The 26,707-nt window shown below is 38.3% G+C and overlaps 1 protein-coding gene across 2 annotated transcripts in view; it reads left to right on the top strand.

Moving 5' to 3' along the window:
• The first annotated feature begins 492 nt into the window (after window positions 1-492).
• The window catches only part of LOC112685706 (neurogenic locus Notch protein), a 48,917-nt gene continuing 22,702 nt past the window's right edge, over window positions 493-26,707 (top strand). For both annotated transcript variants that reach the window (XM_025557661.1, XM_025557660.1), the window contains exons 1-3: window positions 493-1,180; window positions 8,281-8,368; window positions 25,618-25,895. In XM_025557661.1, the coding sequence (XP_025413446.1) occupies window positions 1,090-1,180; window positions 8,281-8,368; window positions 25,618-25,895 (457 nt within the window). In that variant the 5' untranslated portion in view covers window positions 493-1,089. The remainder of the gene's footprint in view (window positions 1,181-8,280; window positions 8,369-25,617; window positions 25,896-26,707) is intronic.

The following is a 26,707-nucleotide window of genomic DNA, read 5'->3' on the forward strand; positions in this document are numbered from 1 at the left end:
TAATTATTTGTTAAGAAAGGGCCGCCGGAATAAATTAAGAAATTAATTTTTAAATAAATACTAAATATTATACTTTTCGTGTTTATTTAAAAAAAAAAAAAAAAAACGTATCATACAAATTATGAACTATTTAATTAGGCGTGATGTGCGTAATATAATGTTGTTAATTTTCAAATAAAAACTTTTGTTCAGCAATATACGGCATACAGTATATGAAAACATATACGCATTTGTGTCTAACATATTTAGAATTATTATTTTTCAGCTTTTCGAATAATCCACGTGTGACGGCAGCGGCGGCGGCGACAACGTAGAAACACAACATTAAAGCGCATAAGAACATTTTGGTTACCAATGGATTCGAAAAGAGCAGGTGGTTGTCGTTAGGCACGCCGTCCGCCAGGCAGCGCGGTGTACGACGCCCAGGGGAAGAAAGGAACCAGTCCACGGGCCCGACGAGAGCAGTACCGTCTGTTTTCGCATGTTTTCGACGGTTTCCGGACACTTTTCCAGCGATTTTTCACCACGAACGAGCTAAAATCCGTCCGGAGATCGATCCCGTCGAAAACCAGACCGAAATCCGATGAAAACATCCGCCGATCGGTGTAGCGTCCTTTGCTCCATCCTGCGGCGTACGAATACGGCATCGGTATTTTTCATGGAAGTCCGACCGTCGGCCAGTTCCAAATAATCCGTCGCGTCGCGAGCTTCGTGCCGTCGTCCGAGCCGCATTTACATTTCATTATTGATAAGTATATTATATTAGTAATAGAATAAAATATAAATAATTATTTTTTTTCCGCGACCGACTCCGTGTGTGGTGTGCGCGTTCGCGCGTGTGTGTTTACTCGTGTTTACCGTAAAATTAATATTTCCGTTCCGTCGTCGATCGATTGTGTCTATTTTAATTATTCATATACGGAATGAAATAAGTGCGCGCGAGAGACGGTCATCATGACGTGCTGCGTCGAGTTTGGTTAAATATCATCGGATTATTATTTTTTTTTTTTTATACTTATTAATATTAATTATTTTTCTCGTATTGGTGCGCCGATTACGACGTTATTTGACTAAGTAATACGACGAATCATGAAGAGAAGAAACCCATGTCGGATTTTTGTCAGTACGTGCATTTTGTTAGCGTTCTGGACGCTAGTCGCGAGACCCGATGGAGCGTCAGGTAACTTATAATAAATCATAATAATCGATATTAATCATAGGAAAATTTATTCTTACTCTCGTTCTTTTCATATCATGACAATTCGCACACTGAATGTTAACGCGTGCAATGCGATTGATAAATCGTTAAGACATATTACAAGAACCACTACCTGGTCGATAAGGCTCTATTGTCATCGATCGTCCGTAGGAATAGTGGTGTATAATATCGGACCTTTATAATGTTCGATTTTGATTTATTATGTCATTTATTTTTATTTTCTGACTTACCTACATAATAATAAAAATTCTAAAATTTAAAGGAGCAACATTTTATGTATACAGTCATTTGGAAAATAAATATTTTACTATAGAAATATGTAGAAAATAAATTTTTATTTTTTGAGTGTTTTCGCATTGATGCCGCAATGTGCGATAGTTCTGGAACGGTTATTGTTGTCGAACGCGTTGTGCAACCCGGCGACTTATGACCTTAGAGATTTAAACGCTGGGGCTTCGATATTGAAGTTTTCGGCAGAGGGTTTCTCCAAAAAATACGTCGGAACCTTAAGAACTTTGCGAAACACCGACTTTTAAACGGCCTATCAGGCCGAAATTTTGATTGCGCCGTTATCTGCCTCGTAAACCGTATCGCGGACGTCGTCGTCGTTTATTAGCGTAGCAATATGTGTCGCGGGACGTTGTAAGCAATAACGACCGTTAAAGACGATGAAACAATAAATCTATGTTAAATGTGACCCAAAGCGATGATGATTATTCGCCGTCGATCAACAAGTCGCTTGTGTGACATCAGCCTCGGCGAGTGCATGTGCATGTGTGTGTGCGCGCGCGCGTGTGCCCGTATACCTATACTCCCGTGCCTTGTCGGCACAATGCGGATCGACTAGCAGACGTGTGCACCTTTAATCACACAGCTGGACCACATTGTAACCGAAAATAATATAATACTCTCGCGTCTCTCTCAGGTGTTCCCAACGTCGGACCGTCCGTTGCCGTCGTATAAGCGTTCTCGTATCATTATGACGGAGCGCGCGATCGACGGCATGCCGCAATATCGTTCTCAGTTAATTTCGTCTACGGCTGTGTTGCCTATGCGATTAACGGACGGACGACGTGTTGATGATGATATGCACACGATCAACCATGACCGTGCGGCGTTGTAACCGGAACATTGGCAATAATATTGCTTATAATATTGAATTTGGTTTATTGACTTTGAATTAGTGCGCGCGGTGAATTGCACGCCACACCAAACACACGCACAGTCCGTGTCGTCCGAATAAGTACGTTGTTTGTTATCGTGCGTGTCGGTTAAGAGTTAATTTTCCGGATCCGTAAGCAGTGCACATTTTGTGCAAAACACATACAGATGCGATCGCATGTGCTGAGCATTAAAAGTTCTCTCGCCGACGGTATATCGTATCAGTTTCAGACATCCGCGGAGGATTTTGGCGTGTACAGGCATTAGGGCGGACTATTACGCGATTATATCGTTTCTGAAAACATATCTTGATTTCATTGAATGAAAAGATCGGTTTGAACTTCAATTGTTGAGTTCTAATAAAATGCGAATCACCGTGTTTTCGAACACAGGGAGTTTCATAAATTCTAATTCGTTCTAAACTCGTATCAGCATTATCGTTATTAAAATGTGGACTCGCAAGAGTGTAGAAAAACACGTCGATATTATTTCGATTCCAGCTAATTTTCATCAGAGCCACTTACTGTTTTTGCGTGTTCTCGGTACGATATTACTACAATGCGTATATTATGAACATACTGCGTTTCAACGTATAGTATTATAAAATTATAACATGCGCGTGTCGATTTGCGCCCGCATTTGCGTTCTGCTACGGCAAGTCGTAACGGTTTTTTCCTCGTCCCTCTCTCCCACGGGTGCACCTCTCCCCCAGCAGTGCTTTGGGCATCCCTGTGCGTTCGCCGCTCGGGGGTCGGGTGAATATTGTCGTCACGGTCGGTCGGGACGCCCGAAAACCCTCACGCGCCGCGTACACACAAAAACAACCCCTACCCACTGCTACCGCCGCCGTCTTCGTCGCCCATCCACCGGAACATCTGCGCGACTATGACGGGTTCTCTCTCTCTCTCTCTCTCTCTCTCTCTCTCTCTCTCTTGCTCTCTCTCTTTCTCTTTTCCCGAATTGTACCCTCGTAACTCTAATACTATTCGTCGCTCTAACCTCACCGTTTTTCATTTCTCCGTCCGGTATGTCTCGTCTGCAGCTGTTTATGTATAATATTATATTATATTATGTATACAGTGAATTTTTCTGGCGTCCGCCTAACACGCGTTCGTCGCCAAACAAGTGGCTTCCCGTAGAGCGTCGCAAAAACAACGAACATTTAACGTACAGAGAGAGAGAGAGATGGACCGGTGGAGCGGAGCAAGTCGGCGATTTCAAGGCTTACAGAATAATATATATAAACATTATATTCAAAAAGTTCCGGGACAAATAATTTTTCAATATCTATATATACCGTTATCTATAATCCACTGATGACATTACATTGTATAATATGCATCGATAAGGACTGTAAAAGTCCAATAACGATAAATTGGTTCAGTAATCACCTGCACTGATTTGAAATGTACGATATGTCACGACTTTTACAATGAGTCAAAGAGCTGTGATTGCATTTTGTTTGTTTTTAATTATATAAATGTGCTAACCCAAAACATTTCAAATAACGAAAACTGCGTATGGTGATGTTTAAGTCTTAGCAAGATTTTTGAATGGTTATTGTGGTTTAAAAACGGTCGTGAGTTAGTGATGGAGGATCCATAGAAGAGCGTCTTCCGTCTTCCAATTGTGATATAAATAAGAAACGATATTTAGTCGTATGGAAAACAAAACGCTTGCGCCACCACTATCACGTGATTGCCGGATGATATCAATTGAAATCACCGCGGTCCAAGGGTCGTATCCGCGACACGCGGGTTCAGATATTTCGCGAGCGTGCCAAAAGGTCATAGAGGTGGTGCGGGGGGGGGGGGGTGAAGAGGATAACATTTAAGACTCGCGACCATTTACTCGGCGTTGCTCCGGACACGGTAGCTGGACCCCGTGTTCTTGACAGGGTTTTCCTGCGAACAGCACGCGTCCCGTCCGCTTGTCGCACGAGCATCCGTCGGTTTACCGCACGCGCCGAATGAACCGTTCATTCATCGTCTCCCGCAGTCGTGCGCGCGCCAAATCCCGTTGGACCCGTTGCGAGCGATTCCGTCATCGGAGCGCACGATACGTTTTGAAGTACTCCCGATTTCGGCGCGCTGCGCCCGTACCCCGAACAACAAGTCGTCAAACAATTATTACGCATTCGCTCGAGACCTAAGATCAGTTCGTGGTTCAGTTGCGTAAACAACAGAAGGTATTTCAACTTTGCCGGCGCGCGTGAGCACACCGTGATGTGGTGTTTTCTCAACTTAAATATCTCCGTTCCGTTGTTACACGCGATGTCGACGTTTTGAAATTCGTTAACGAGAACTGCGCGTAAAGTACACAATCATAACTAGGGCCCGGATTTAAATATACTTAAAATCATACAAATATGCTCTAAAAAATAGCCAAAAATGTATTTCACCACAAAAATAACCTTAAAAATGACATAATTTTTTTTATTTTGGGCATTATTTAATACATTAAAATCACATTCATACGTAATCCAAGCAACGTCTGCGATGTAATAAGAACTGATTGATTATTTGTTATTCGACCGAATATTGGTAACGTTCCATAGTCTATAATAAATTAAAATAAGATAATAACTGAATTGAAAAATAAAGATTGACAAAATGTGTATGGAAAAACCCGATAAACTTGCTTAAATATCAAAAAAATAATTTGTCTTTTGATTTTATTTTGAATAGACTAAATTTGTTAAGTATGTCGAACAAATATGCATTAAAAACCAACAAAATGACTCATTAATACTAAAAATGCTCTATTAATGAAAAAACCTCGAAATATGCAACAAATTGCAAAATAAAATTTGTAGTTTTGAAACCCTCTTTACATGAAACGAATTATGTTTTTAGAGAGCATTGTGTATGATCAACAAAAAAATAAGCACTTTGCATTGAAATCCGGGCCCTTATCATAACGTTTCAAAAACGGTTTATTATTTTATGTTTCCATAAAATATCGCAGATACGCAACGGCTTCGTTGTTGGCTACTCATATTTTCACGTATACCTTGGCACGTGGTAGTGGGGAAAGAATGGTCTACGGATATCATTTTTTTTTTTTTTGCCCGCAATCGTATAGCATTTATTATTTTACTAAAAACCTATATTTTATAAGCACATATATTGCATTTAGTTGTTTTATCTATAACGATTGCTTGCTATTTGTTAATAACTGTCCCATATGTTAAAACTTAATTGCACTATAGTTCTTTCTAAAAAAAAGTTTTTTATTTCATCTACTTGTAATTTTGAAATTTCAATATCCTCATAGTGTATAAAAAATCTTGGGTCTAATTATTGTTGCTCAATAGATGAATTATATTGTTATACGTATATTCCTTATTCTATGTACCTATAACAATCCGTGTTAACAATGATGATTGATTATTATTATGATGGAAGATAATTAATTATATAAGTACAACAAAGAACAAGTTTATATACTTAATATAATTTTGTTTCGTTACTTTAATTAGGATTAAGAATAAAAAAGAAATTGAATAATGATGCATTTTAATATTATTTTAAAAATACTCGATGTGTGTATTCTCTCGTAGACTTTACTTATGTTATTATTAATTATTTGTTCATAACTTAATCCTTATCGTTTTATTTAGAATCTTAAACCATTGTTAATTATTTTGTTGTACTAAAGTATTTCACGGTGACGTAAAAACAACCACCTAGACATCAATAAAATTGTGATAGTATATTGAATACTAATAATACTAATAATTGCCGTTGGATTAATTTTTATTTCTCTACACAATAAGTCGCATTTATTTTAGTTAATGTGTCATTAAGCAAATTGACGACAACGATAGAGGTTTGGTTTTTAGATTTTCAAACGAAATGTGTCCACTATCCAAACGAGACGTCTGCACGTGAATAATAAGTGTCATTATTGGCTGATTCCGATTAATGTTACATTGTAAATATCCCAGCGTCTACGCCGCGCTTATAACGTTCATTGTTGTTTGTATTTTATGTACAAATCGGTATAAAATTAATTGTCTCCACACGGAGTGAAATGATTATGTCCGTTAAAACGTTGTACGTATATGACTTGGTACTATAAAATATTGTGTTTCTGTACGGAACGAATGAAAAAAAAAAAAAAAATGGAAATGTTTCGATGAATTTCAAAAACATACATGCACCCCTAACGATCATCAATGAACATCCGCTTGTTATGTCGCTGAGGAACAAAAACCAATCGTTGAAGTAATACCTACCTAATATTATATACTAACGGTATATAGATAGATAGATGTGTGGTCGATAAAGAGCGGCGGCGGCGGATAGCACGTGTGATGCGTTGTAGTCTGATGTGTCGTCGACGGGCAGCAGCAACAGGTAGTAACAACCAAGGTTTTCGGTGGTCTTCTTGTAGTCGTGTACACGCGCGTCTTCCATCCGCCATGTTGCCAGTCCCGCGCGCGTGTGTATATATGTGTACGTATATATATATATATATGTATATAATAATAATAATATCGTATTGTATTATGCGGTCACATCGTACACTCCTCGTGCGTATGCTAGCCAACGCACACGGGTTCAATTCAATCCGGTCGCTTATTGCACGACGACGTCACCGTGTTTTCAACAACACAACAATACTACATAATATTATAAAGATGCACTGTGTGTGTGTGTGTGTGTGTGTGTGCCCGCGCGTAAGTGAATGTAGCCTCTGATTTTCTATTTTTTAATTTCTTGTTTTTATACACTATTAATGACTATAAAACTGCATTATGTATGTGCGTGTGTACTACTCGATGACGGTTCATCAACACGGTGCAATAACTAATAACGGTACAAAAAAAAAAAAAGCAAGCTATCATATGTAATGATTATAGTGTTTGGGCGCATTGTTTGGACTCGAGTGAATTGAATTGCGACCGGGCCATGATTCTTTGTCTTTGCATTCGTCTGTATCCGTGTATATATGTATATATATTATGTACACAGAGATAGATATATTAGCAGCGCAACTCGTTTTTATTTCATTATGTTAAGCCACCGCGCTGCCGCCACCGTCGCCGTCGCCTTGATGATATCATGGACTGTGCAGTCGCCTAGCTATCTGTTGGCGAATTAATGACCGCTTAATGGAATACTTCCTGCTCGGGCCTGGACCGGATGAGTTCATCATGTTGCCGGGAGTAAGCACACGAAGGGATCGCGCGCGATACAATTGAATTTTCTTCCTATTTCGTTTTATGTAATTTTTTTTTTTCATTTTCATTAAGAGCTCGTGCTCGCATCAAAACGCCCAATAAATTCTCTGTGTATAATCCTGCGTTTACGGTGTATGTAGGTCAAAAAGCGTCGATTGTCATATTTATGACCTATACATACCACAATATGCAGAGATACCCTGGGATTAAGTTTCTCACGTTATTCTTAACCCTTTCTTAATACATACTCACATACACTCAAGCGTACCAAATTCGTTCCAGTACAACCCATCGTAAATTCTTAGCTCTCTTAAAATATATTTTCACGCGTTCGTAGCTTGACGTTTTATGACCCTTTTCTCTTACCTGTTGAACCTAAGTTTGTGTTCATTTGAAAAAAAAAGAAGAACATTGGTCAAACAGGAATTTTTAAAAACCGTATAGGTATTGTGTTTGTGTATTTCTTAATATTTATACTTAAAATAATAATGAAGGTGTTATTTGACCACAGATAGGTGTGTCTTGGAATGTCTTCGTTTTTTAACGCTGAACAAGCAAAACGCAATATACTCATTTAGAGAGTTATGCTAATTCGTAATATATATTTATATTATTAGTACTATACATTTATACATATATTATTATAGTTGTTTAAATAAAAAAAATAAAAAAATCACTAACAATGTATAATATTTATTTTAATTATTTGTAGGGTCCACCGGGATCGTGTCATGCTCGCCTAATCCATGTCTCCATGGAGGTTCTTGCTACATGAAAAAGACCGGAGAATACGCTTGCAAGTGAGTACAAAATAGACAATAATTAGTTTTTAAACGTTGAGTCCTCATTGTTATGTGTGTTTACTCAATGTCCGTGCACGAATGCGAGATTGGTCAATTTTACCTGAAGTATACGAAAATCGTTTCACGGTTGATTATCAATTGTAAAAACAATACAAATTAGAGGGAAAAAAAGTCGTTGACCGAACGTGTTTTTGAAATAAAAAAAACCTACTTGTAGTGATGAACAATAAAAAATGTACATAAATCTTAAACCATTTAAATGTATGGGCATAGTTTGAATAAATAAATTCTGATATTAAATTGCTTTGTTACAGTTGACATTTTAAAATTTGATTTAAAATAACATTGATTTAATAACATGTCTTTAAATTAATATTTATTGACCAAATAACTGACTGATACATTTTATGCTTACACATGTAAATATAACATATTTTATGTTTTTAAAACGTCATCTGATAATTGTAAATTGTTTACTGTCGTAGTACTGTTAAAATGTGAATATAGTTTTTCAAACGTATTTCATGTAATAATGCTGCTGTAAGTATTTTTATTCGATTTTTCAAATTAATGATTTGTGTATTCATAACACTCCTGATAATTATTATTAATATTTTTTGGATAAAACAACGCACACTAGTTCAATCGTATAAACTCTAACGTATTAAGTTAAAATAATACGTCTTATCTTATTTTAGTAGTTAATAAATAACAATTTTATTATTTATTTTTCAGTCTGTCATTAATTCAAACAATTATTATGTAATGTCTCAAGTCTGATGATTCGGTTAAGTTAATATTTAATTTCAACTGTTTATTGTTTAACTATTAATGAAGAACTCTAACTATACATAGCTTACTGTAAAATTGTTTTCAAATAGATTTGTGATTTCCGAAAGAAATAATATCTAGTTTGTATAATTCGATATTATCCATTCAAAACGATTCAAAATACCATGTTAAAAGATTTCATTAATTTTCGTAAGACCGAATAAATCGAATGATAATAATATTATTCTCTATGTAATCATTTCATTTTAAGAATGCAACGGTTATTGCATTCGTAATAATATTCTTATGCGAGACCAATGCGTGTAGTAGTAGTCCGTAAGTAAGTTTTACGTTATAGAACAAGTTAATTTTAATCATTACTGAAATATTTTAGTAGTCTATATGTATGATTAGTGAACATAATTTGTGTAGTATATATTACAATTTGAGCGTACCAATATAAATTTGAATTTATATTTTTTTTTTTAAAAAAATGCGATTACGTCTTTGTCTATTGTGCCGGTATTTTCATTTTATTATTTGGGTTCGAATCAGAAATTAAAAAAAAAATGAATTCGTTTTGTAGATCATTTACTTTTCTTTTGGATAATGATTATCAACATCCTATACCTATGTACACACAACGTATAATAATACCGTGTACCGTGTCCAAAGTCCTACCAAGATCGGTAAATCATCTCGGCAACGGCGGCGGCGTGGGCGAGCAACCTTGAATATTTTTGGTCGTAAAACGTGATGATCAGTAATCATCTACGGAAGAGATCGTTGACCAAAGATAATACAATTTGTCACGGGCGTCGCTAAGTAAAATACACATAACGCTCTTGTTTACATTGCCGGCCTGTGGCTTAGGATAAAAAGAAATACCGGGTGGAAATTTTAATCGATTATCGATTATTGATTATGTGTGTATATGCGCGCGCGCGTTTGGATCATTTGAAGTTAATCGAATATTTTATAACCCTTTTACAACTTGGTCGCCATGGGAAAAATAATAATTTTCTTATACCTGATGATTGGAAAAATAAATAACTTACCGTCGGTGGGACTCGAACAACAAATATATGGTGTTAAATGTAGAATATACTTACAATGTTCACAAATGTTATCAATATTTTATCGAATATTACCAATGGGAAACAAAATGACGTCATGTGATAAATATCGAGCCCGACCAGAGGCGACTTCAGGAGTTTTATGATTGGCATTCTTTCGTGGGAGATGGAAATTACATTATGCACGGTGTATTGTGGGAGCTAATAGGTAACTCTAACAAAAAAGAAAGAAAGAAAAAAACGTCACATTTTTACTACTAATAACAGCGCCAACAACAACACGATTTACATTTTGGGATGCGTAGTGTGTGCGAGTCAAATCGGTAATGACAAAAACTCATATGCATATAGCCACCATGGTAAATTTTATTAAAAATATTCTCTCACAAGATAGTAATAATAATAATAATAATAATAATAATAATTCGTATAGGCTTTTCTACGTTCTTCAAGTTGGTGTGTGTTATTGTCCTCGAAATCAATCTGGTGTAATCCGAACAGTGGCGTCTTACAACATATAGGGTCGGGCCTTAATTGCAGCCCGTGCCTTTTGTTGGCTCGTTAACGACTAGTATTGAAACGACTACACGTAAACGCATAATGTCATATAGTGTTCTGAAAATCATAATAAATGTCTGTCTTCTAATTTTTCGGCTATGTTTTATACCTTTTTTTTTTAATTGCTGGCAAATATTATAAGTAATAATAAGATAAAAAGAAAATAGCAACGATTGGATATATTATGTTATTATTATTATTATTATTATTTTTTTAATTTTGCTGCGGGGCTTTTCATGAAGAGAAAGGGCACGGTCCGTGCGGTTCCCACGGAGAGCAGTCGGCCATAGTACCTGGTCAGGTGAACAGCAGCAACTATACGCGCGCGCGCCGCGCAGCCTTCCGGGGACTCTTCAGGAATGACTGTACACGCGGCGGCGTTGCCATTCGTATTGTTTCATATGCAATCTCGAATAATTAAGATTGAAAAAAAATCAGTGACATTTTGCTGATATCTGTCCACTCGTTTTGGTGCAATAAAACGTTACTACTACGCGCTTAAAGCGGTTTTTGGATATTAAAAAAATACATTTAAATTTTTCGATATAAAACTGGTTTTTACTCAAATCGATTACATGAATATATAAAGATAAACGACTGCACCAACAAGTCAACAGATTATTAATGTTTACTTTTCGTAATGCTCAGTTATATTTAAAAATATAATATGTGTTCGTCCTTAATTAGGAGATAAATAATAATATATTCGGTGATTGAATGGAATTTCAAATTACAGTTAAAACTAAAATTCGAAAGTTTTTTTTTTTAATTGATCCCAGCATTTTGTAACGGATAATACACGCCAACTCATTGGGCCTTCGGATATCGGTTAGCATTCGGTATGAAAATATAAAGGGGCAACTATAATATAGATTCCACGCGCTTGCGCGTACACAGAAATATATGCGAGGGTTTTGGAACAATTGAGTTCTCTGATCCGTACCATTGTTCCCCTCCCATAAACTCCCTAGGGCTAATTCAACGATAAAAAATAATAATAATAATAATCACCGCCCTCGTCTACCATAAACACCATTTGGCACTCAAACCCTATGGAAAAAACCAGTTTTTTTACGCATTTTCTACGAGAGCAATCATAAAAAAAGTTATTAATTACAATTATAAGTTTGTGCTAGGTAATAGTTCATATATTATAAGTATAGTATAGGTTATGTTACAGTTTATATGTATGTGGATTACTATTGCTTGCTCGCAGAATTGGTCGCGATTCCCGCGCGATTAGGTGGAGGCTAACTTTAAGGAAAAAAAACCTGTATCTCTGCGCGAGTTGCGTGTTGTTACAGTACATCGTACATTGCGGTGGTATTATTGAGCCCCATACATACATAATGACTCATGTAATTATAGTTATGTACTGGCGAATCCTCACGTTCACAACATGGCAACCGGACGGCTAGACGGAAGCAGGCTGTGTATTTTTCAAGAACTGACGAAAGAACATTAGATTTCTACATTTTGAAATATATTAACATTCATAATTAATGTTACTGTTTAATTAGATAATAATATACGTGTGCGTGTGCGTGGTGTGTGTGTGTGTGTGTGTGTGTGTGTGAGTGTAAGAGGCGTTGTTTTTTGGACAATAAGAATGACTGGTTTTTATTGTTATAATTAATTTATTCTTTTACTTCACTATTTCACATATTCGGGACTCGTAGTATTTTGATATTTTATTTTATAACGCAACAATAATCGTTGTTCGTATAATATGCAACCACCGAAGAGACTTCATGCGAGTGCGTGCGTGTACGTGTAATATTAATTTATTGTCACATACAACATAAACGAGATTTTCGGCATTTGCCCCCACCCCCACCCACGAAAGGGTGTACGGTTTAACGTGGCGGACGCCCTCGAATGCAAACCATCTGGTCACGGTTAACCGAGTATATATACGTTTGAGAGTAATTAAGCCGGGTATTGTGTTGCAGTACATCATGAGGTGACATATTCTAAAACGCAAGTACATATTTTTTAATAAATATTCAAACTGTGTCGGTTGTATGATACGGTGTAGAGTATGCATTATTGAAATAAGAATGTTTCGGGCTGGCGTATAGGAGTGATACTGTATAAACGTTGGTAGAACAAAAACCATTACGAAGAGATTCCGGCGGCCCCCTATAATTTCGGAAGGTAGTCCATTTCGCCAGAAGAATTATGATTGTATATGTATTCGTTAGAGGTCCTGTCATCCTGGCACCGCCTACTCCTACTCCGGGTCCGAAGCACAACGTGCCACTTAAAAGAAGCTTGGTAGGAGGAGCCGATAACCAAGAAGAAGTAGAAGGAAAAAATAGAAACCACTTAAGAGCGGTCGTAGCTTCGGGCGAAAATCGAGCCGACCCGGCAATTTGGTCGGTGCTGCGTGGCCATTACCCGTGCGGAGTGGTCCGTATGCGTCTTTTTATGTGGTTGTCCGTACTCATCCCCGTTGTATTTGTCTGGTAAAATCACTGAGACGTGACATTACGGATAACTTTTGTTTGTCTTCGTAATAGCTGAGGATTTAACACACGGACTACTAAAGGTACCAAAATCTTTTAACTTTCCAAAACCTGTAAGTGCATATTGACCCGACAGACATTTGTCCGTCCCACGTTAACTATATGACACACAATGACTGTGTACAATTTTTACGTGATGAAATACGATAAAAATGTTTAATTTATTGTAGTACATTGAAACTAAACCATCTCAAATAATAATTTTGTCTATCTTGCGCACGCGAACATCAACTGTTATAATTAATTTGTAACATTATGCCCCAAAGTTGTACATCGTTAATTTGTTGTTTAAAAACATAACTACAAATTACAGTGTAAATGTTATACCATAAAAGTTGAAATAACATTTTAAATTCAATGTTTTATCAATTATATGAACTACAATTGAACTACAATTCTCTTCTCGTGTTTGTTATACACGAGTAAATATGATTATTAATTATTTTTATATTTTTTTGAATAATTATTTAATATGTATGATTCAGCTTAATTCATAACATTAAGTCTCCATATGCGATACATCTAGATTTGTCGGTGAGCTTCTTCTCACGGTTGGCCCAACAGATGGCGAAATTCGTATCCATACGAAAACACTATTGCTACGGAGACATGTGACATTTTAGATATACACATAACACACTCACACACACATATGTATATATGATATATACATGATATATACATACATATACATATATATATATATATACATACAAGGAAAATAGTCTTGTGTTAAGTGACTTCTAACGACACTCTTGGCCGGATGATAAGTGGAGTTTGTTGTTTTTTCACGTTTAAAAAATGTATGTTATAGTCGTAATAAATCCGTAGTGAGACATAACATACAAGAGCGCTTATGACCTCTCACCAGATTACAAGGAAACAAGCACTCGTTGTTATTATTACTGTTTATTTTTATTTATTTTTTTTTATTTTAAGTTATTACTTTTTATGTCCCAGACTGGCCGACACGAACGTGGTGGAAGGCCAACCTGTAACATACCGAATTTGCTGCCGAGCTGGTTTTGTGATACGCGTAGGAGATTATGCCCTATTCTTTCAGGGGTTATTATTAATTCGGAAGCATATAGTAAATTAGCTTGAAACACGCGTAAAAAAACTTCGTTAATATACATGGTGGCGGTTTTCATCGAATTATGAAACATTGGCATTCTTTTGAATATGTGCAGTGTTTTTTTTTTTTTAATTTCGGCCGTGTTCATCGGGTGTGGAACGCAAACTGCTCATCTGAATTCCGCACACAGTCACTACACGTGGTATGTTTAGTGACCCGGGTACCAATAGTTGCACGTACGACGATATTTTGTATGCACAAAGTGCGTTTCATTTTCAATACTTTTTTTTAATTCTTTTTGGGTATCACTGGACAAAGGATTTTTGCGTAAGACGCGTCCTGAAATACTTACGTTGATTTGTATTTATTTCGTTTTGTGCCCATCATCACGTTCTAAGATTTCCATAAGACCGCCATGATCAGCAACAAAATCGAATTATGCATAACATCGATCTTTTACTATTATGCTGTGTTAGGCAGAATATATTGAATCAAGAAGAGGGGAGGATAATTTATACATTGACCCATTGTTTTAAATGAACGCGTTTTGTGATGCCCGAATTCCAAAGGAGCATCATGTTGAGTTAAAAAATAACGATTATATTTGTTTCTAATAAAATGTTATTATGTATAATAATGTAGATATTGTTTGGGGTATTGATTGCTCATCGTATAATTAAAAATTACTAAATATTTATGAACAAAGCAAAGGTTTGAGTTCCATGAGTTTAAATAAGTCTCTCGTAGATAATGAAACTCTATTTGACATTGTATTTAATGGTTTTTATAATTTATTTAATTCATATTTTTTATGTTACATGGTTTTATTTGTGTTTAATAAATAAGTATTTTATGTGTAATTCTTCTTCTTCATTGTAATTACAATGAAAATATTATGGTTAATTATATTCGTAAAAATTATAGTTTAAAAATATTAGTCTAAAGAAAGCTACAGCATCTGATTAAGAGAAAACCTCTCAAGACACGTTTTATATTATTATAGCAGTGAGGTCATAGAAACCAAGATTGTGTAGACTTTTTGGGGTACATCGTTTGAGTAAATTGGATGAATTAAACAGAAGGGGTTTGATATTGGGTTATTTCTCTAGTCATTAATTTTCATCGTCGACTTTAACTACCGCCGTCTTTTGTCCGAAAAGCGTACAACCACGATTTTTACTGTTTTTATTATTATTATTATTATGCTTGTGTGTGGCCGCTTTGGTAGTGGCGCTTAAAAGCATTGATATTAACGAAAATGTATTTTATATCTATATTTTTATATTCATCACCCCCAGGGGCCATCTAGAGGCATTAATCATTCGGTTGTCGTCATTACAAGTTTATTGAAATCGACTGTTGCACGCGCGCGCGCCTCTAACGTCTATAACACGGCAACAACCCGGCGGGAGACGAACCGGTTTTTATGATTTAAGTTTCGGATGGGATGTTTGAGAATAAAAATTATCTCGTTTTGTCACCACCGGTAAGTCACTCAGACGGGTTAATAAATCGTGCGGATTTTCGGGACAACAATAATAAATTCATAATATTTATGAATGCGTAATTGTGTTCAAAGGTAAAGAAAAAAAAACATGTCCATCCACGAAATAACCGATTTTATCAACTACCATATCACATTATTTATATGATGCTCTCAGAACATAGGGACATCGTTTTGTGTGTGGGCAGAAATGAACATTGATGACCGTGCCTGATTTTGGCACAAAAAATTCTTCTCTAAACGACCACAATTATTATTAACATAAGCCTAACTATTTCATGTAGATATTTGTGTGTTGATTTTTCATTAACATTCATTACAAGATTTGTACATTCACACGGGTTTTTTTTACCCTTTTTTACTTCTGGTAAACGACTGCATGTGTTTAGCACATGTGATCATTTAAATGTTTTAGGATTACATTTTTTTTTTTTTATTACATGGGAAGAGTTAAATAATAATTATAATAATAGTAAAGTCGATGAGAAAACAATGACTCGTATTTCAAAAGTCCGTTCTATTATTATTACAATATCTAATCCGTCTGGGCGATAACTGCTGCTTTCACGTCCCAAGTAGACGTCCATTGTGTACAAGCTACCATACACGTCCAAGAATTATGATGTACACTGTCCGTCTTCTAACCTCTGCGAAGCGTTGTTCTACTACACACGACGCGTTTATACCAATTCGATAGGATATAATAATATATTATTCTATTTTACTGCCCGTATAACACTCGAACCGTGACCGTTTTTTCTCCGTTAAGTATATAAGACTTGATCGTCCAACACATACTGTGTTTACATTGTGATCGTCTTGACATTGGAATTCTGTTGCGTCATCATTGTCATGTCCGATCGATCGCCGCCGCCGCTTCAGTCTATGATCATTTATTCGGAGACTTTGTGCAGGGGATGTAGAAAAGTAACCGGTCTATCTTCACCCTTTTTCGACTAGCGAGCATATGTACGTTGTACAACCCTTGAGTAAAAACTCTCGACGGGAGGCTTTGGGGATCAGAGGGGTAAGCTGTAGAGACGGCAGCTGTTTAGAATTTTAACGGAAATTGAAGAAGACCATAGAGGCTCGCGAAATAGTCGATTTTCAGTGTTCGGCCAACCACTTCGCGTATCTGCTCATATGTAATGACACTATTATGAGAAGTCGAGACCCATGATCTATATCGATCATCACGATTCGTTGATTTACCCGTGATATTATATATTCTTCTGTATCTGTCGTGTGCTATAGAAAAAAAGAGAAAGTATTGCTATTGGGACTGCGGTTCTTCCTTCATTTCAAAACTGTATCTAAGTGTGTTATCATCGAGATTTCGCACGTATTTGATTCGAGTGTTGGCTGTAAACTTATGAAATACTGCACAATAAACACATTTCCTAGAATTATATATGGTGTAGTATACAATTGTATGATAGTTATAGGATTTAAATGATTTATCTAAAATGAAAGAAGATACTCGAAGATAATCCTATATATATATATATATACACACACAAGTAAAACTAAAAAACTGAATAAAAGTATTATTAATTGATTAAAAATAAAAATAATGAATTTGTTAACTGTGGTATTTATCATATTTATCTCCGGGGCATTGTTTTGTTAATATTAAGATTATTATTCAATAAAATTAATTTATTTATGAATACTCATCAATGTTTTGAATAAATAATGTTTGGTATTTTTAGAATAAGTGTGTACTAAAAAATTATTAAAAATTATTATTCTATGATCGAATAAGTTAATGTTACTCTAATTGTAATATATCAGTGCCAGAACTCTATTCTAATTAAACAAAATAATTAATATTTTAGACACGCATATGGAATAAGTTTTAATTGTTTTAAATGTGTTATCGTTTTAATAAGTATGTAAGTATTATATGTAATAGAACGTATGCAAGCCATATTTGACTATTTTTTTGTTCAAATACAATTTTACAGTAAGGAATAGGTTTAAAATATAACATGGAAAATGTTTTAAAGATGTATGCATTGCAAAAAGAAAAACCTGTTCCAAAAAAATAAATCACTTGTCTACATAAACTTTAGTCAGTGTCGCCACTTGTTGATCTAGTAATATTACAGTTTGGTAATTATCGTGTTGCCGATGGTGTTAGGTAACAACGGGTTTTCATCTTCTCGTGTTACCAACGACGTATCTACCTGAATGTTAAACGAAGGTTGTCCTTTCGAATTCGATATCTTCTAGTCGAATAAATACGAACCTTACGTTTTTTTTTTTATTGTCTCCCGCCGGCATTATTCCTTTGTAACGTTTTTGTTTTTTCGTTCATGTCTTTTACCAAGCACTCCAGTTCATAATATTTTGAATATCGTATATCAATGTTTGATTTTGCATATTATATGTAAGGGTAGGGCTTCATAGTAACAATAATGATAATGAAAATTCTAATTATCATGTATTTTTGTAAATACATACGTTTTACTCCGGGATTATTATTCGTATTTCGGACGGTCTATTGTTTGCCACTGATGAAAAAAATGCATACCTATCGGTTACTCATAGTTTTCTGCACATTTTCAGATGTCGAGCATTTGCCTTCGGGCTGACATGACTCCGGTCTTTGTCGGAGATCGTTTCAAAATAAGAAAAAACCCGATTTTTCTCTTCTTCCACAATATCCATTAACCACTGTTCGCAGACAATAATTATCATCTCGCATTCCATTTTTTTTTCAAACCGGCAGTCTGATAAAAAAGAAATCAACTCGCCGGGCAGTTGTCCAGGAATTTCAATCTTTCGAACGATTACTAAACAATATTTTTCTGTACTGGATTTTGAAACATTGTGTATAAAGTGCTATCATTTAGTTGAAGATATGTGTATTTTAATTAAAGTGTTATGCTTAGTTTAAAAATACTTTTATATTACATCATTTTGAATATATATGGCTTGAAAATATTTTTTTGTTGATATAGACTTAATTTATCTTCAAACCAGCCAACAGTTTCCAAACAAACTGATAAAAAAAAATCACCTAACAAATGTTTGTTATTTTTGTTTCTTTATGTTTAACTAATTTATCTGATTTACAAATTATTAATGATCATGGTCATATAGTTTCATTAGAGATTTAGGAATACATATTTGTATAACATTTTGTATTCAGCGAATTTTTTAAAGGGTATAACAACTGTAAATTGGTACAGTATCTAAGGCGAGTCCGTTTTCGACCAAAACTGTTACCCTTCCCTTTTCGGCCGATTCCCTTTTCGACCAAAACAAAAAATAAAATAATGATTTACAATGTTTGATTATGATGGAACTTACTATAATATATTAATGATGATAGGGTTTTACTCGCGTGGCGAAGTTTTAGGTTCACATACAGAGCATAATCCCATTTGTAACAGTATCAACGTTCGTATAAAAACTAGGTTAGGCTTAGACTATAATTCCCCTTGGAGCGAAGCCCCATCCCCTTGAAAAGTGCCACGCAGTGGCACTCGAGTTTATGAGTTGAGCCTGCAGGCGTAATGAGCCAAGTCCTAAAATTTTTAAAATTAAAGTTCCGATTTTTCGAAAAAAAAAATGTAAACAATTTTCATTACGATAAGAGATCAAAACTAGGTACAAAATATCGTTCTCTTTTATATGAATATTTTAATAATTAGGTATTGACAAAAATTGTATATCATTATTTTATTATTTTAAATTTATTATATACATTTTTGTTTTGGTCGAAACGGGAATCGGCCTATTTTAAATTTGGTCGAAAAGTGAATTGGCCGAAAATAGAAGGATTTGTTTTTGGTCGAAAACGGTCATGCCCAGTGTCTACCTTATAGATAAAAGGTTTGATGTTATTTAAAAACGAAGGAAAAAACAACGTCAATGGGTCACACGGTGGAAGAAGATGACAGATGTTTGGGTACGAAACGTGTTTCACTTCTTTATGTTGCACAGATCTCCCTGCAGGTTTTTTTTATATCGATCGAATAACGAGGGTCTTCTATTGTAACAGTTCGAAATCCGCCACCGCCGCTGTCTACCCATAATAATTCGATCCCATTACGAATATTTTTATCATTATTATATACTACACGCGCGGCGGTGGCGGCAACGGTGACAAAAGTCCTCCTACCATTCATGTTTCCTGCAAGGCGACGTGGTAGAACTATGTGTGCTGCGACCGTGCAACCCATCGACGAGAAAACAATGCTGCTTTTATGTATATGCATCGCATGTAATCTATTTCGTGAACAAATTCGTATCGTTTTCAGATGAGGAAGAGGGTATTGTACGCATACATGATGTACATGATAATATAATAAGTGCGCAACGCATTTATTACCACTAATAATAATAATAATAAAAGTAATACTGTGTATAATGTAGAAGATCGAAGAAAAAGTCGGTGATCGGCGGCATTGCGAAGGCGGAATAGTAGTGGCGTGTGGGAGTGGGAGGGCAGGAGTAAGATACGATTACAAAAATGCAGGGTACGAAAATGATCGGTTAGCCGACGTTCGTAATAATAACACACGACCGCGGACAAAGAGAGGATGAGGTAGTTTCCTCTGGGCGCACGTTCGACCGGCGGCGGTCCTTTTTTCTCTCTCCTTGTTTCATCCTTCCCTCCTGCTCTCGCGATCTCTGTTATTATCGTTCCGCGCGGTAAACGCACCGCGGTGACGACGAGCACCTCACGACCGTTCCGTCGGAACGCGCGCGCTCTCCTCGCGCAAACCCGATGCCGCTCCTGCAAAACTCCGGAAACGCGTATTCATGAAGGCACTCGCAACCGTATTATATTATTGTTGGCGCTTATCGGTCGGCGAGCATCTGTCACGCGAGAGCATTTGTCACGACACCGCGCAACCGCGGTCCGTAACAGCCGAGCCCATCGCCGCTGGTTAATTAATTAATTGCCCATGTAAATGCAATTACACACGCGGTGGCTGATTGTTTGCCTAATGAGCCAGCACGGCGACGACATCTAGACAATGCGTTTCCGCCGCCGCCACCGCCTCCGAAGCATGATACTATATTTGTGCGATACCGATACCCGTAGTGGAACTATGTAGGTTGGTACACTCCTACGAAGCAGTTAGTAGTGAATTCAGGGACGACGACAGATCGGTGATATCGTTCGAAATATGAGCGGCTTACGGTGAACCTCGTTTATATTGTTATAAAAAAAAGTCACGGTATTACACCGGAAAAAATGTTCAAACGTATGTGCGAACAATACATAAGTAGCTCGCACGTAGAAGAAGACCTGACCGGCGCACCGGGAAGTTTTCCGATCTGTCGCTCATGCCAATCCGCCCCCTGGTCACCACCGGTGGTACGTGCTACGCAGTGGAACGTTGTTGTTGCACGCGGAAAAATAAATAATAAACCTATGCCGCGTGATATGCTTATAGGTAATTCGTTGGTGCTATGTAAAAAGGTAGTGTACGCGGCGACGGCAGTGCCCGGTGGACATACGTATAAATTGTGCGTGTATGTGCGTGTGTATAAACGTGTATAAAAGACGTCAACGAACCGGAGGCGTGTATCCATAGCAGAAGAATGCTAATAATAATAATAATAAAAATAATAATAATAATAATAGTAATAGTGGAAGCGGTACAATACCGGGAGCCCGAAGGTCTCTCTCGGACCGTCGTCGCCGCCGCCGCCGCCGCCGTCCGGGTACTTTGACCTAGCGTGCCGGCGTATAATACGTAATGTAGTGTACGCGGCGCGCACGGTTTCTTATATTTCTATTTCACGAATGGCTCGCGCTAGATCTACCGCGGGGCCACGCCCATCGTCCGTAATTTTTTCGCTAACCGTTGCCGCCCCTCCAACACTATTAATCGGTGGTCCAAGTCTTTTTTTTTTTCCCCGTTTTTTTTTCGAAAAGATCGACGGTTTAACGTTTCGGGTTCCAGTGTGTTTATATGTACACGTATACACGTTGTTTGTGTTTGAACGCGTACCCGGACGACGTCTTTAATTGTCACGTAAAACGTGTTTCGGAATTAAAAAAATAAATAAAAAATAAACGTGTATTCACGTATATATTATTTTTGTCGTCGTTTGACGGTCGTACGCATCATGTGCGTCATGTGTTGCACACGCACGGTCGAAAAGTTACCGAACTGTTATCTGGTATTATCTGATTGCGACCGGTCGTGCGTCCTTAATACATGGATCCGCGGTGCGACAGTTGTTCTTTGTTTTGATGTGCGCCCAGCTCGTTGTAACGGCTGTGCAGCACGCGTTCGCCTCGCCCCGAGTCCCGTATAATTTGGCCGTATGCGCTTCGCTCGCCGACGGCTGACCGCGAGACCGCGACGGCTGTGTACATTTCACAGGAAGTTTCAGAAGTATATCGGCGTCAAACGGAACCGTTGCAGCAGTATTGTTTTGATGTTTTCTTTTTCGAGTTTAGTGACTCGCGCGCTGCGATGTCACTTTCCGAACGCGAACTGTTAAACGAAAAAAACGTAATATGGTTACGATACGACTGTACCAGCGTATGATATTGTGTGTATGACGGACGGCATGTTTATTGAAATTCACGATGCGCAATATTCACGTAATAGAATTTTTATTCATTTGAAACACGAAGGATTAATACTTAGTTAGGTGGATACGTAGGTACGTCTACCCAGTGCTGTAGTAGGTACAACGTGCCCATTCGTGCGTGATGGATATAGTAACGTTTTATTGTAATGAAAACGAGCGTCTCCTCTGAGCGTATTATGCGAAACATGCGCGAGACTCGGTTGTCGGCCCGTGTGTATACAACCGGCCGATTGCAGCATGTTTCGAATGCGCGTAAAGTACTACAAAGACTGTTGAACGGGTAACGTGATCGTTGTAATATATTGTATTCGAACACCCCGGCTTTAACTCGCACGGAATGGCGACGAGACCGCGTACGGTATCGTGTTTTAAGGGATCGGAGAGATTCCGGTTCTCGTAACACTGTACGGACGTTATTGCACTCGTGTACACAGTACCATGCGGATGCGTACCCATATGTGTGTATGTTTTGCATAATGCGCGCATACACCGAGCTCTACGGGATTCGCGGTGTTTCTGCAGTCCATTCGGGGATGATTTAATGCCCTTGTACATTACTCGCACTCTCTATAAGCGTGCGCTTGTGTTCTTGTAACAAATTGGCGGTGTACACACGTTCGTTGCTCGTACGTCGTCATCGTCGTCGTATATATCGCGTATGTACGTTTATCGCGCCCGGCACCTACGGGTATGCGCACGTAATTTCGTATTCAAAAGGCGTCCGGTTGTCGTCGAGACGGAGCCGAGCCACCAGTGCGCGTTTGTCCGTGTCCGTATTTATGTTGATGCGCGATCAAGTATTCTATATACTTGTACATATATTATGTCTATGTGTGTGTGTGTGTGCGTGTGTTTCTATAGTTTATAGTGCTTGTGTATGCGTGTACGCTTACACTAAGACGTGTCGGAATTGATTATCGAAAAATGCAAACTCTTGTCGGCGTGTTCACTTCATTCGGTCGGGCGCATGTCGTGTTGCCGCCGCAGTGTTATTCCATTATAGCAGTCATGGTCGGCCACGAAGCCGCCGATCTGGAACTAATTATTGCCGTACGGGGCATATCGATAATCTCGTATGGCCTGTGTGTACGCGTGTAATATTTACCAGCTCTTCTGTTGTCTTCCACATATGCGCGTCTGTGTTCAATATTGTCGATTGAAATCGGGGCAGGCGGTGGTATCTATACGTACCACTACGCACAATATATGTACAATATATAATCATATAATTGTCATTATTATTATTATTATTGGAATGTTTCTCTCGTCTTAAATGGCGCTCCGTGCATTAACCGTATACGTTTAACCCGTGCTTCGGCACTATCGTCGCTCGTCGCTGTGTGTCATAGCTGCTGCAGTGTAATAAACTAGGTGGTGCTCGGGTGAGGTGCGATGAAAAAAAAAAGAAAAGAAAAAACTGTACACAGATAGATTGTGTTTTGATATCGTGCCGACTGCCGACGACGATGAGTATGCGCGTTTAAGTCTCCGACCGTCGTCGAAACGAGTTCAAAACCGACCCACAATAATTTTCCTCTACCACGGGACAGCACGCGAGGTGGACGCGCGCGTGTGGTAATAGGAGGTGGAGGAAGAGAAATATATATATAAAAAAAAAGTATACATATATATCGTTCGTTGTTGTTAAAATATTAGACTCGGGATCATTAGGCTGTTTCATTCCATCACGCGACTGCCGCCGTCTCTTCCATATTTTCTTTCACGGTCGGCAAAACAATCCATTAACGGGCGAGTCACCACTGTACGGTAATCCGACCCGAGGTCCCGATTTGACGACAAAACGAGAATGAGAATTCAGAGAAAAAAATTACCTACGACCGCCGAAGGCTAACGGACGAAAGCCAGTGTGTTTTATGTGGATTTTGTGCGTAACAACAATTACTGTATTACCGTGATGTAGTTGGGTACTACCTACAGCGGAAACGGCAGCGGTGGCGATCCAGAGATATGTGTTCTCGAGTATAATTTTCTTAATACGTACATCGTATCGTTGTTGTATGGTTTTATATGATAATGATTTAATTACCGTTGAAACGAGTACCATACATTATGTTATGCACTTTAATTCTATAATTTTTTCTTCTCCGCAATAAATACCTCTGTATGGTTTTATTTCCCGTTTACTCTTCTCCGTCGTCACCGTCTACCGTAGGACTCACGCGTGTGTAATACACGTACCGTAATAAACTTAACAGTTTCGAAATCAGACACTGACCCGGAACGACGACCAATAGTGCATTTTGTTCGTTTAATCTTTGGCTAAACGCGTACGCTTGTATGCAGGGAACGTGAAATATTAAAAACGTCGGTAGGTCGTTGAATACAGCGACAGGGTTGTGTGTGTATGTGCGCGTTTGTGTGTGTGTGAAAGATATATATGTATGTTAGACGAGCGAATATGTGCTCGCGTAGTAGTTGCGCAAACCCTCACGAACCCATAACGATGCGTCGCGATTATAATAATAATAATAAAAAAATAAAAATAATAATAAGATGGAAAAAGAAAGAGAGAGAGAGAGAGAGATAGAAAGGAGGAGAATGCGCGAGTCGCCCGCAGGTGATCCACCGCGTGTCTGTATGTAGGTACACGCGGTTGTAAGGTTCTCGGCGGCGGTGGCGGCCGTGGAACCGGTCGACCGAATCCGAATATTATGGTCGGAGATACGATCTGGTTTTTTGTTCTAAACAATATTTCCAGTGGTCTCTTCGCCGCCTCGCCCTGCACCGCGCGCGCCGCGTATATAATATTTTATTTATCTCGGCATCTCGTGACCGCTCCTTGTCCACAACGCTCGCGCGCGCATACGCATACGCACACACGTACACGTAAGAACGTGCTTCAGGCGGCCGATATATACATATTTGTACACGTACACACGTGTGTAGTGTGTATGCGCGCGCGCGAGAGGATATTCTATCCTATCTCCACACACACACACACACACACTTAATATACTATTATATATTGTTCTTATAATATACCTCCCTATCCATTTCTCACCATCTCTCTCTCTCTTTCTCTCTCTGTGTATGTGTCCTCTTCTGTTTACGTGTGTTATACGTCTCTTATCGTGTAAAATAAACTGGAAAATAAAATGAAATACTGCAACTAACATATGTTTTCTACGATTGTTTTCCCTTAGCTGTACCGGATTATTCGTCGGACCGTACTGCCAATGGAAGAACCCGTGCCATACCGGACCCGTGCCCAGGTGCCAAAATGGAGGGACTTGCGCGGTCACTGAACAGTCACCGCACTCTCAGCCAGGCTTCTCGTGCCACTGTCCGCTGGGATTCACCGCGTCCCTGTGCGAGATACCCATATCGAACGCGTGCGACGCGAAACCGTGTCAGAACGGTGGCACGTGTTGGCTGCACAACATCAAAGAACATCGCTGTAACTGCGCCCCCGGATTCACAGGTACTTGTTCGCGGGAAAGGAAAACGGCAATTATTGCGTAGACGTACGCGATGGTAGCGCACGCGTGTTGGAAATCCGACGGGTCACACGTCGTACGACTCGCTCGATCCCTCGTCGTCACACGGTCATCGCGCGTACAACCTATACACCGGGAACGTAAATCGTCGAACCGGTCGGACGATCACTGTCGACGATCTGTATGTCTGTAGGAGTTACTTGTGTAGGAAAATAAAAAAACGAGCATCTGTAAACAGCCGAGAGAAATAGCGTTCCGTAGACGGTAGGCACGTCGAACGCGGTTTTTCCGCCGATACGGCTCGCACCGTGTGGCGGCGGTAGAATGTCGTGGCAGTTTACGCGTTTTATCGCGTAGCGGTGGCGACGAGCTAACAAATTGTATAACGTTGTTGTTACGCCTCCGACCGACGTCACCGTGTTATACTGTTCGGTCGTCTTCTGAGGTTTTTTTTTCCCTCGCACAACTCGCTTATTTTATGTGGTTAATAATCGTGATCTCGGAAGTTCCGGACGTAATCGATTACACCGAACGGTCGTGTATGCTGCGCACGCTGTAATATACTGCGCGCAGTATAATATAATTGTAAATGCCGAAAAAAAAAACATTTCCCGTCTGACAAACGCGCGCTTTATCCTCCGCGATTAGTAGGGTCATTGCCTGTGCGATTCGCGTGAACAGTTAAATACGACATGTGTACCACCATTTGGCGTACAGAAATATTTCTTACACCCAATAAAATATATATGTTAATTGTTTCAATCGCACGAGCCCATCCTCTTTGTCTCGTCGAAAT

The sequence above is a fragment of the Sipha flava genome, unplaced genomic scaffold (genome assembly GCF_003268045.1).
Source record: "Sipha flava isolate LNK unplaced genomic scaffold, YSA_version1 288_pilon_pilon, whole genome shotgun sequence".
Classification (NCBI taxonomy): domain Eukaryota; kingdom Metazoa; phylum Arthropoda; class Insecta; order Hemiptera; family Aphididae; genus Sipha; species Sipha flava.